Raw genomic sequence first — 12,877 nt, forward strand, 5'->3', positions numbered from 1 at the left:
CACTCTTCCCATCCTGCAGCACTGCATGATTTCTGAAGTGTTTCCATTTGGTTTAACTGGAGCTTAAAGACAAAACAGAAGATATTAAGAGCAAGGCTGGGCAAAGTTATGCAGCAAGGGGGGGATCAGCTCATCCACATCCCCCCAGTTAACAGAGTAAGGCTGGGGAGCACTCCAGCTCCAGCAGCCCCACTCTGTCACCCCCTTTATAGGGTGCTGCCTGCTGTCAGCGAGGGCTGCCCATGCTGCCAGCAGCACTCCAGCCACACTGGGATTAGCAGCAGTGAGAAGGAGGGAAAATCTGCCTAGACAGGCAGGCAGGCAGGCAGGCGGAAAGAGTCCAAGCTCACATGAGTATCCTGGGCTATCACCTTACAAAGAGCCCTAAGGGAAGTGTATGGGCAGCACACCCTCCCTCGCCCCTGCATGCTGCCAGCAGCACATTCACGAGACAGCCACCACATCAGTTCTACTCTTATTTATTTTTTTAAATATTTTTGAAAAAATATAATTTTTTTACAATATTTTCAACTTAAACACTATTCACACTGAACACGTATGGCAGCTTAACCTACCCCAGTATGAAGTTTAAGAAGCCAAAACTGTTCTAGCTTTATTAAAAGAAAAAACAAAAACAAAACAAAAGAAGTTGTTGTGCTGTAGACTATTGTGTAGTGATGATTAAACAAAGCAAGGGCAAAGCACCACTCAAATCACTAATGCTAGGGTCGGCTTGGTTAAACCCAGCTCTAATAAAGTCATATGCTAAAAGTTACATAGGCAGTGCTATGTATTTCTCTGGGTTCTTGGAAGAAATTGTGATGAAACTCACATCTCCTTGAACATAATCGGGAAGTTGGAGTGTTTCTAACATGATCACGTACTGCGAAGCGTGGGGGATTCCTCCTTCCAGCCCCTTGGGTGTTAGTTCAGTAGCTGAGATCTATGACTCTGCACAGGTCTGTAAGGTTTCTGTTACAGCTCATGCTGCTGAAAAAGAGCATGAGGGTTTCTTTAAGGGGAAAAATTAACATTAGTAACAGTATTTCCAAGGAAAGTTAGCCTATTTGCATAACAATCAGATATCCTTGCTCGCTTTTTGTCCCGAAGTTAAGGCATTATCAGGTGCAAGCTAGCACCAGTTAACACAGACCATCCACGGCAAATTCCAAGTCCTGTTTGAGAAAGACAGAGTCTGCAGAAGGTTTTATAAACGTGGTACTTTGTCTCAACTTGACTGGTGCTTCTTACCTCACTGCCTCCTTCCAGAGAGCCAGGGCCCAATTATGTTTCCATTAAACTTTTGACAGATTTACTTAATAACAGTCTCAGCACTTTTATTGAGCATGCAAGACTAACAAAACTTTGGCAATGCATAAGTGTAACACAGTGACAAGAAGAGAGAGCTTTTACAATTAAATCTTCTAATACTGGCTTCACAGTGTGGAAATTGTGCTACATCCACCAAGAGAGGGCCCAGTCTACTCAAATATTTAAGTACTTCACCCCAGGAACAAACTCCTTTGCGTTTGGATTCAGATTACTCTTGACCTGAGGAAGGGAAAAACAGAAGTCTAGTTGAATCATTATTTTCATCCTCCATTTTTAAGCTGACAGCATTAGGAACAGTTTATGGGTTTAGAGTAACAGGCACGTGATGGGGGTTTTGCATCTATCAAGAGCCTCTCTGATCACTACAAGAGCACACTCCTCTGTGCTAGTAGCCGAATTATCCACCCTTCCTCAGCACCACCTGGGTGTTTCAGTCAGATGAGGGCCCAGGGAATGAGAAACAAGGAAACCACAGGCATGTATCAAATGCAGCTACTTGGCTTAATGCTGAAAAAGCTTTTTCTGAAGCTGAGCTGCTAAAACATGCCTTGAGGTTTTTAGATTTTGCTTATTTAAGCAAGAGGAGACTTGTTCCAGGAACTTCAGCCATTTCTGGGAATTTAATGTATATGAGCACTGTATTGATTTTCTGCATTTCCATGCCTGTGACTACCCTGTCCTGATACTTGGCAAGCTGCTGCTCTGCAATGTCCTGCAGTTATAGGTAGGCAGCATCTTCAAACTGAGCTCTTTATCATGAGGAAATGGACGGTTAGGCTTTTGTGTTCCAAAACTGCTGCCTGCAGCTACTTAAGCTTGGAGAAGTAGGACCCGACAGTGTTTTCTGTACTCTGTACCAGCACCTGTGTATTATGTTAGGGAAAACAGGTACAAAGTGCCCCTTCCTTTCAGTTAAGCTCTGACAAGTCACACAGTAAGAACGAGGGAAATAATCAGTGGGGTTGCCTTTCCCTTCCCTAGAATCTCTACAAAAGGGATCTGCTATGGTCTGCACAATCCAAACCAGAACACAGCTCATTCCTACCCCACACATAACTGGTGACAGATGCTCAGTTAAACCTTTGCAGTCTTGTCACCAAATGGCACTTCAGCGTTCGTGCTTCACACACTGCCTTTATTTCTTAACACACTCTGTATACCCAAACCCACCTGAGTTTATGCCACAGGCTAGGAAAGGCCCCATGTGGTTATGAAGAAAACCACTGAACAGATCACATCACCTGGGGGAACATCCCTTGCCCAACTGTTCCACATTTCCCCTCCACCAAAGTCAGGCACAGTTTAAGAGTCTCTGGCTTGTGTGTGAAGGATTTTGCCCTCCCATTATCACCCATAAAAATCAGCCTTGGCCAAAGAGATGTCAAGCGTGAGAAATATGATGAGAAACCAATTTACCACCAGATCCTCCAGTGATGAGCTGTCACTGATAACAAGGTCATTGAACTGGTCCTGGATTTGATCCATTGTTTGTGGGAGATCACGGGCTGGAATAAACCACTCATGCTCCTCCTCTTCTTCCAGCATCTCCTGGAAGCAGCGCTCAATAAATTCTTCTTCCCACAACTCCTCTTCGATCTATACAACGAGAAGAAACTGCTTCATCAACAAACTTCTCAAGAGCTTGGGTCTTCATTCCAAGGTCTGTGCATTCAGCTGGCTTGCTTTCTAGCTATGCACCAGGACTTGCAGCAGAACACCATGCTCATGCTGCAAGGAGGCAATCAGCTTGGGTTTTCTAATGTAGGAAAGTGCTTTGTCGCAGGAACTTGGACTGCAGATAAAGGGAATGGCAGGAGAACACCCCAGCTGTTCCATTTGCTGCTTGTTACAAGCTCAAGGAGAAGGAAAATATTGGTTCCAAGTGAAAATTTCAGACATCCCAACTAGCCTGAACTCAACTCACTGCGAGTATGAGGAAGGGAACAGGGACAACACACGCAGCCAGGCACACTCCCTAGGAAAGTGTCCTCCGAGACTCTTGGGGGGAAAAAATAACCACTGCCTGTGCCTTGGCATGGGGAACAAGCAGCATTTCCTCGGCTTTAGGTTATGTGTTCACCCAACACAGTTCTCCTAAGGAACTCCACATGATCTTAGTGGTTGTTAAGAATGCTGACCTGTAGTGCTCTAAGCAGGGCAAATCAACTGATGCAGAACTGCACATGTTGCAAAGACTAAAGGAAAGTTTTGCTTGGTTGTTCAGTAAACAAGCTTTGGAGGGAATTCATCCCAACAAGTTTTCCATGTCCTGCATTGCAGTACTTAAGCAGGGAAATAGAAGCTGGTGTGAATGACTTGCCAGAATGGAAAAATTATTCAGGACATATTTAAAAGTTCACTCAATGGAAGCTCAAACAAGTTTTCCTATCTATCCTTCACTCTGAAATTAAACACATACTCGACCCTGAAGTGGAAATTCAGTTACGTACCGCAGATACCAAACCAGAAAATGAAAGCCAGAGTTGAGGATTGCTACAATATGTAGGTCCTCTGTGCCTGGGGCAAACACACACCCCAGCTCACTTGGTGCTCAAGATACACAGCTTGGGGAACAGGGACTCATCACCATATGCTCTAAGCCACTGTCACACAATTCAAACCCTGCACGAAGCCCTGACTTTGTGGTTTCCTCAATAGAGCACTCCAGCAAGGACAGGAGTCTCCCATCAAAACTCCCTGAGGCACTGTGTCCGTCCTGCACCGGGTAGAAGGCAGCAGTAGGCACGCAGCCACAAGCCAGTGTTACAGCAGGGGCTGCCTGGCACCAGTTGCTACATGCTTGTACACCTACAGGTGCCTCCAGCAGCAGTTTCAGAAGTGTTAAATAACATTTAGTTCCCCAAATGTCTTGAAATTAAGACTGCCTGTTTAGATTTTCCAGCTCAAGTTTAACTTGTTCAGGTTCCCACCGAGAGATTTGCCTACTGCTGCACAACCGGGCTGCCACGTGGTGTTTGCCTGCCTGAATACAACCAGTCTTCCCCACCTTTCCTATTCTCTGTTTATTCACGGCACAACGCTCAGCTGCTTTCTCAAGAACTACACATCCCCTATGCCAACTGCAGTACAGTCCCCAGGAGGAAAGAGCCACCCAATGGGAAACAGCACTGAAAGCATCCTGGCCCTTTATGCACGAGAGAATTTACAGCTTGTGAGCAACCTGAATTTCAGATTAGCTTTGTGCCCTGCTGGCACCCTAGAGGGCAGCAGACATCCCATTTCAGCCACTCAGACTTCAGCACAGCCAAACTGTGCAGAGAAAGCAGCTATATGAGTACAAAGATCAAGTGATTGTAAAGGGGGCTGTGGGAAGAGGCTGTTCCTCCTCCACAGGAGGGAAACTGTGTCCAGATGCAAGGTGAGAGATGAAGCTTAAGGCTTCCCGCCAATCTGATTGCGAAGGCAAGCTGTAAGACAGACACTTCAGTATTAAGCAATGACCAGGACTATCACCCAACAGCTATGTCCACTGACTCCCTTTGGAACAGCAGCCTTGGGAGAGGCAGGGAGGCACTGGGATGTATCCAGTTCAGAACTACAGCATGTCTGCACATATAAAACCTCTGCAGGCCAGCGGCCTACCTAGGCCCATCCCTTCCAAACTGCCAATAAACTCTGTCAATGTTGTTTCCCTCCCTCCTGCAGCAGTAGGGAATTACTGGATGCATACTTCTCATATTTTCATCCAAGATTACAGAAAACTCATATTGATTGCCAGAGAAGCTGAGATCTGTCTGATCCCCAGGGTTCTTCAGCAAGCTTATTTAAAAACCCCATCTCTAAAGGACTGCCAGTCTTTGACCCTGGTTGCTAAGCCACAGCACCTTTCCCTTCAGCTAGAGAAGGGTAAAGCCTATCACAACACATTTAGAGAAGGAAATGACTTGCCTGCCTGTTGAATTCCTCTTCATTCTCCATCCACATGTACTCCGCAAAGGGATTGTCATCTTCATGAGAATGACCATTTATGATCACATCTTCGCTGATGATGCTCGGGCTGGTGCTGCTGCGACTCGGATCTTTCATGGCTGCGTCTTTGAGTCAACGCCTGCAATTAAGAAATGCAGTAATTAAAGAGGTGCAGATTCACTCACCACCCTGCCCTGCACAAGGGAAGGCTGTGCATGGATATGAAGGCTCTGGTTAGCCCTGCAGTGGCTGCAGCAGAGCTTTGCTCACTGCAACAAGAGCATCAGAAACGCTGTTTCCATTGTATGTGGAGTGACTAATTAATTTTCCCAAATTAAAGCTCTTCAAATCAGCAAATGCCAAGCACTGAGGCCAATTAAAAGGGACAGAAAACAGCAGAAAGTATGCGTGCTTGCCAGTAGGAATGTATTTAAGGCAACACTGAAGACACAAAAAGGAAAACTTGCTTTCCAAAACACTTTCAAAGCTCCGACCCAAGTTTCAACAAACGCCACTGGAAATGAACAGCGTCCAGTGTCTGTACTGGTTCAGAGGTGGTGGGCAGCGCTTCAGGGGGAATTCCCAAGGATACCCATGCTAGGGGAAACTCAGCATGGCTTTTAGCTCACCCAAATTCTATTACAGGACATCCACTGCCTAGGAAACTTCAGGTAAAGCCAACATCATAATGCACTCGCCAGTGCGTGCTCCCCTCTCCTCCCACTTCATTAGCACAGGTTGAGTCACGCCTGGAGAGCACTCAACACTTATGTGTGTCAGTGCTACGTGATACGGCAGCGTCCCAAGCTCCAGGAATGAAGGTACAGTTGGCAAGCGTGTCTTGTTCCACCTAACCCCAGTCAAAAGCAGGACAAAGCCTAAATTTGGGCTGAACCCTCATCACAAGGAGGGTGCTGCAGCCTTTCTGTCAGTCTGGGTGAAGCTTGTAACTCTGAGCAGAGAGACCAAAGTCTGCTCCTCACAGCCCAGGTCTTAACTGAAAACCTCATTTTACGAGACAAGGCTGCTGCTTTTCCTGCACCATGCTTAGCTACAGGTATCAATACTAGAAAAGCTGAGTAGTTTTAGCTACCAATACTGGCAGTGTTAAACATTACACAAAGCATGTATGAGACAACGAGCTAAAAAAAAAACCCAAAATCAAACTTGAATGTTCTTCTAGTGCTAACAACTTGCAATGGTGTGATGCAGCAGGCAGAGAAAATAGGTTTATTTTATTCTCAAATCAACATTTTAGCCCAATGCCTGCATATGAAAAAATCAGCTGGAGAAGAGGGTATCAAAATACAGCCTCCATTGTGATTAGGGTATAAGGGCTTATCACACAGAAGCTCTTGTTTTGTCTTTATATTTCATTTGCTCCTTTTATCTATGGAATTAATGCAAGTTTTGGTTCAAAACGTCTTCTTGATAATCCCAGGTCAAAACCCTGCCACATCCAAGTGATCAGTTAAAGAAAAAGACAAAGATAAAGGGACTTGCCTGGCTTGTTCTATTCAAGGTTTTTAAATCAAAGGCAAACCCGAGCACGGAAGTCACTGGAGCTCCCTTAGGAAGTACAACAAATGAGACCAGAACCCGGGTATTCTAGTAGGAGAAAACAGGTTCTTTTTGATGTTCTTTCAAAACAAACTTGCAAAGGCTTACTGGCAGCATTTAACATCAGACAGGAAAAGACACTGCACTCAACACCCTTAAGTCAGGCTTGAAACTGCTTTAAGCAACTTCAGCTGCTCACAAGCTAACAAACACGCTGCACTAGAAGGAATAAAAGACCTCAGAGTCTCAAATGCCTAAATTCTTCTTTTTTTAACTGACAAAGTCAGCATTTTCACTTGTGGAGTGAATCCTGGTACTGACAATCCACCAGGCTTTGTGCACATGAACATTCACACTAAGGTGAACAACTGCAGGAGCAGTGTGAGGTACTCAGGCCACATTCCAGGCAATTTCTGTACAGAGAAGACTGCACCCAGGCAAGCCCATAATGGTAAAAATAATATTAAAAAAATCACAACCTACTTGTTTGTGCAAAAGCTTGAAAGGTTCATTTATTGAATCATGGGCTGATTTTCCAGTTTCTTAAGCGTTCCCATAGAACATGAGCTGTTTGCTTTAGGAAGGAGGAAGGAGAAGTTTAGTGTTCCATGTCTGGACTGAAACAACTTCTTCCGTTAGTGCCCAAGGCCGATGGGGATGATTATCTTCAAGAAAGATCCAGGGCTCAAGCTGAGCATCTCAAGTTTATCTGATGAAGTCCTAAATCTGCTAATGTTTTCCCACAGGAAAACAAGTCAACAAAACACTTCTGCATGAGCAGTTAAAGAAGCCCCAGGCCAGTCCCGTACTCACAGCACTCCTTGTAAATTCATTTTCTGCAAGTTGCAATACCACAAATAGAAAGAAATAAAACAATAGCTAAATCTCCCCATTTCACCCTTTCCAGATACAAACCAGCTGGCTTTCTGTGCTCATTTGTAAGGACAAGATTAGTCTCATTTCACCAGATACAGGCTTTTTAGTCATGAGCTACAGGCAATTCTGAGGAGGAGACATCAACACCACTTTGGTCTTGCAAAAAGGCACAATCTAAGGCAGCTGCTGCAGGAAATGAGCCACAGCGACAGGCTCCACTGTGTTGTGAACAAAAATAAGACATTTTCCATCTGGGAGTAGGTGGAAAGCAGAGGATCTCAAAGCTCCTTACACTGGAGCAGGAAACAGAACATTAATAATGTTAAGGAACAGAAACTACGGAGAATTTTGCTACATTGATGTGATTTGAGATTCAGGCCTAAATTACTCAGGAATTTTGGTGAGGAGTGGGGTTGATGCAGGAGGAACAGTGTAAATGGATAAACCCCGGGATTTTTATCTTACGAGTGAAGTCAGAAATCAGCTATCCTGTAACAACAGGATTTTCAGCTATCTCCAAGTGCTTTCTGTATGAGGTATGGCACACGTTACTCCAGAACACCATTAAGGTCCATTAATTTACTCATTTCCCTGAATTTTGCTGCATTGATAGCAATGAAGAGCCCTGCACCAACCATCATCAAAATTCAAAGCTTCATGATTGAAGATTTTGCATTTAAACTCTCATCACAAAAGAGGATTATCTACTGCCTACTTCAGAAAACAAGGTCAAGGGCCTAATTCCACAGGGCAAAACCTGGGTCCTCGCCCCTGATAACAGAAATAGAGGGAAAACACGAAGCTCTTTGCTTCAAGCACCCAAACACAACACAGAGAGGGAGCACAACACCCGGACCTCTGCAGAGCTTAAGTTTAAGCGAAGGTGTTTTAGCAGCAAGGGAGTACCTTGAACTCCTGCCGAAGATGGTGGCATGTGTTTATTAACCAGCAATTGCTCCGGCGAGGCAGCAGCGCCGGCCAAGATTTTTGTTATCTAATTAGATTAGCAAGTGGCAGTTATCAAGTAAACAGACTACACTCCACATAATAAATAGATTTCTTAATCAACTTCGTAAAGGTGCCAATGGTATCAGATACAAACGCTTTGGAGCGTCGCACCGGGGTTAACGGAGAACAGTCGCCTGGCTCGCCAGCGCCGAGGAGCACAAAGGAGCCGACAGCAAAGCCCTCACCGAGGCGAGCGGGGCGGCCACGGCTGCACCGCCGGGGGAAAGCAGAGCCCGCTCTCTCCTCGGTGCGGAGGTCTCCGGGATCGCAGACCCGTTTCTCCGCGGCGGGCTCCGGGCTTCGCCGCCACCGTCTCGGCCACGGGAAGCGGAGCGGCCTCTGCCCCTCCCGGCGCGGCGGCGATGAGCACCCCGGAACCGCAGGTCCCCCCCCTTATCCCACAACCCCAGCTCCCGGTCCCCCCGCGTCCCACAGCTCCGGGCCGACGACAATGCCCCCCCCACCCGCTTTGTTCGCCCGCTGGGGCCACCCCCGCGGCGGGGCTCGGTCCCGGCAGGCCCCGCGCCGCCCCCCGCAGGACCCGGATGGAACCGCAGACAATGAGGACGGCGCCGGGGGCGGCCCCGCCGCGCAGGCCCTGCTCCCGCGGGGGAACGGGAGAAGGGGGGGTGGTGCACCCGGCGCCGCCTCAGGGGAGGGGGCGACTCCCCCCGCCCCCCCGCAGGGACAGCGACGGCAGTGGCGGCCCGCGCTGCGCGCCCCGCCTCACCTGCGCGCAGAGGAAGGCCGCGGTGCGCCCGCCGCTCCGAGCTGCCCCTCCGCTGCCGCTGCACCCGGCTCCGCTCCGCGCCCGCCGCCCCGCTCGCTCCCAGCGCCGCAGCCCGCCGGACGTGAGGTCACTTCCCCTACCTGCGTGACCTCAGAAACACCTCCCCTCTCCCCGGAAGCGGTGAGGGGGAATGCCGGGAACTGTAGTCCGGCCCGGCCGCCATTTCGCGCAGCGGCGCGGGGCACGCCGGGAAGCGCAGTCCCGCGGGCAGGGCGAGCCGCCATCTTGTGGCGCCTGCCGGGCTGGAACGAGCGGGCACTGCAAACCCAACCGCTTGCATCCGCATCGGTCCCGGGAGGGTCCCGATCCCTCCGCGCACTGCCGTGGGCAGCGTTACCACAGGAGGAGACCTGCCCCGCCGTGCCCTGCCCTTCCTCGGGGGCTCCTCCAGGCTCCCTCAGGGGACAGCAGCGAGCGCTGGGCCCCACTGAAGGAAAGGCAGTTGAATACCTTGTGACAAACACGCCCCTTCACTAAAGAGATGTGTCCGCGCTGGACTCATGCACTTCTAACAGCGTGTAATAGGAAACGGGACATAACGGACTACTCTTTTCTAGGACCAGACTTAAACCATAGTTACAAAATTAGTTGAATTTTTATTCTCTCCTTTGTCATCCCCCCCTTTTTTGTTTTTCTTAAAGACAAGGTGGAAATGACTCCTTTGGACACGACCTCCTAAAACCAGCGCACAGGGGCAGTGATCAGGGCCATGTCCTCACCCGTCCTCACAAATGTTTTGCCTAAGGACGAGCTTTTCCACTCCCCTGATCTCTTAAAAGCAGTTAAACATCAGAGTTAAAAGCCCCTTGCTCCATCCACGCTGACTTGATCTGGAGTTGGGCAGCACCACACAACCTCCTCGGCTCCAGCCCACCTCGGGATGAGGGACTCGTGCGATAACCCCTGCCGAAAGCCACCCACAGCGGAACGTGTCCCTGTGTGCACCGGCGAGCCCCAAAGCGTGTGTTGGTGAGGAGTGCGCTGTGCAGGAACCGGTAACCTTGGATAGCGCTGAGACCCCTCAGCGGCGAGGAGCCGTGCGCAGAGCCCAGCGCTGCTCCGCTCGTCGCGTTGCACCGCCTGCCAGCCTGGCGGGGCTCCGGTGCCGGGAGCGCGTGGGCTGCCCCGCCAGCAGCCGCGGGGCTGTCTGAGGAGAGCGGTTCATTAGCACTTCTCGGCTCAGCCCTCCGCTTCCTTCCTTCCTCCTCGCTTGCAGTAAGGGAGAACCGAGTCCGCACAGCCGGGGGTTTCTCAGGTTTTCTGGGGACAGTCTCCTGCTTACGCTGGTTTTCATTGCTCACCATTCCTAACTTGCTTCCAGGGCCTTAAAGCTTCCTCTACAGCCTGTCGTACGCTCGCTAAATGCTTACCTCCATGCCAAGTACAACCTTAAAATAACCCTGCAAGGATCATCCTTAAAAAATCAAGCCTCCCATGCTCGAACTACTACTCATAGTTCACAGCTATTTCCAATTCTGTTTTATATAAAGTCCGACATGACACCTGGCTTTATAACGGAGGCTTCTCTTTCTACTTATGGCCCTGTTGTGCCTCTGCTGAACTACACACACACTGCAAAGAAGCAACAGCCTCCAAAGTTACTTTTCCAAGTTGAAATTCATGTATGAAAGCTGGCATCTGAATTGCAGAACACCTAATATTTCATCCTGCAGGCCTGCTTCCCCTCACCCCTGGACAGAGCAGATGCAATTCTGGAGAGTGTGCAGCCTGTGGCAAGAGCACATATCAATCTGTCACCAAAATGCATTTCTGGCATCTGCCCTCAAGACCAAGTTATTCCAATGCCTTGCCATCAGAAATCAGCACAAGGCACATAGCCATGGACTGGTTTGGATTGGAAGGGAGCTGAAAGCTCATCCAGCTCCAAGCCTCTGCCATGGGCAGGGACACCTTCCACTAGAGCAGCTTGCTCCAAGCCCCTGTGTCCAACCTGGCCTTGAGCACTGCCAGGGATGGGGCAGCCACAGCTTCTCTGGGCACCCTGTGCCAGCGCCTCAGCACCCTCCCAGGGAAGAGCTTCTGCCTAAGAGCTCATCTCAGTCTCCCCTCTGGCAGGTTAAAGCCATTCCCCTTGGCCTGTCCCTACAGGCCCTTGTAAAAATTAATCTCTGCCCATTACAGAAGATACCTTGCAGCAGCAGGTTTGATTTGACTTACTTTGTGGTGTGTAAAAGCATCATGCTGCACACATGCAGGTGTAATGACTTATGGGTCTGAAATAACAGGCATCTCACCCCTGCCAACACCGAGAGCTGATGGGAGTGAGGAATATTCTGATTCTTCAGTTGGACCATGCAACAATTCCTTTACACCTGGGAATTCTTTATGTTTGGATACCAAACATGATGTAACATCCTCCTACAGTTTAACCCTCAGCAGTCCCACAAGCTGAGGAGCAAGATCACAAACTGCACAGCTACTTACAGTGCGGGTGGTGGTGAAGGAAAGGCTAGTTTAAAAATAAACCCCACATTTCCATGCATTATTCTGAACTGCATGGTGTAAGGAAACTTAAAATGCATGGGGCAGGTGGAGATCTTTCAAAAGGAATTCTCATCTACCATCTTTAGAAAGGGGGATGACTACCAATCACTGACTGCTTTGAAGTCAAGTCCTCTGCTTGGCTTATGAACTAAGCAGCTCCTTGGAGGCAGATGAATGACAAGCGTCATCATGAGCATGAGGGGGGCCAAGCACATCCCTCTGTAACATAGCCAAAACAGAACTGCCTCCAGGGCTGCTGCTGCTCTCTTTCAGGGGGGCTAGAAAAGGTGGGGAGGAGTTTTAAGACTGCATCTCTGCATTGTGTGAAATCGATTAAAGGCAGATACACACAGAATTTAGCACAACTGATAAGCGCAGTGTGCAAAGCAGTCACTTATCTCTGTGAAAGTGCAAGAATGAGTCACTGCATGGTAAGATTCCCTAATTTGGATGTGCCAGTTGTATAAAATCTGCACCACAAGCTGTGTATTAGCATCGCACCACTAGGGAGGCCCCAGGGGAACTGCTGCCATCGCAGTAGGAGATATCTAAGTTATACTTTGCTCTTGCACAAAAACGATCACACCTTCCATTTCTGTGAGGATCCAACAGCAGGAAGTTGCAACTGGAAAGACAAGTTCTCAAGACTGCACCTCCACAAAACCATCTTGTATCTGCTGGAGGTATTTGCTTAACTAAATTAACCATCAGGGTTCAGCCTTCAATATCTGAAAACCCTTCCTTGGCACTGAAGCCTACCCTCAAGTTGAGGTTGGAGGAGGCATCCCTAGCCCTGTTTATCCACACGAACATGCTGTGTCTGCAGCTTCAGCTTTGACGGAAATGCCGTTAACACTCAAGAAATAAAACTGTCAG

General features: G+C 48.6%; 1 protein-coding gene across 1 annotated transcript; it reads right to left on the reverse strand.

Moving 5' to 3' along the window:
- Positions 1–463: 463 nt before the first annotated feature.
- On the reverse strand, positions 464–9,586 carry PAIP2 (poly(A) binding protein interacting protein 2). The gene is made up of 4 exons (XM_080627519.1): positions 9,437–9,586; positions 5,242–5,401; positions 2,749–2,928; positions 464–1,551 (listed from the first exon to the last, which is right to left on the reverse strand). The coding sequence occupies exons 2-4, from the start codon at positions 5,377–5,379 to the stop codon at positions 1,486–1,488; spliced, it is 384 nt and encodes a 127-aa protein (XP_080483645.1). The 5' UTR covers positions 5,380–5,401; positions 9,437–9,586; the 3' UTR covers positions 464–1,485.
- Between the last annotated feature and the right edge of the window lie 3,291 nt (positions 9,587–12,877).

Source organism: Psittacula echo (assembly GCF_963264785.1).
Source record: "Psittacula echo genome assembly, chromosome: 11".
In the NCBI taxonomy this organism is placed as follows: Eukaryota; Metazoa; Chordata; class Aves; order Psittaciformes; family Psittacidae; genus Psittacula; species Psittacula echo.

Bases quoted from the DNA above. Each gene is read 5' to 3' on its own strand.
- PAIP2 (XM_080627519.1), bottom strand. From the start codon at position 5,379: ATGAAAGATCCGAGTCGCAGCAGCACCAGCCCGAGCATCATCAGCGAA. The intron at 2,929-5,241 runs GCAAGTCATTTC...CTCGTTGTATAG, and splicing joins AAGAGGAATTCAACAGGCAG to ATCGAAGAGGAGTTGTGGGA. The intron at 1,552-2,748 runs GTAAATTGGTTT...TCCCTTCCTCAG, and splicing joins CATCACTGGAGGATCTGGTG to GTCAAGAGTAATCTGAATCC.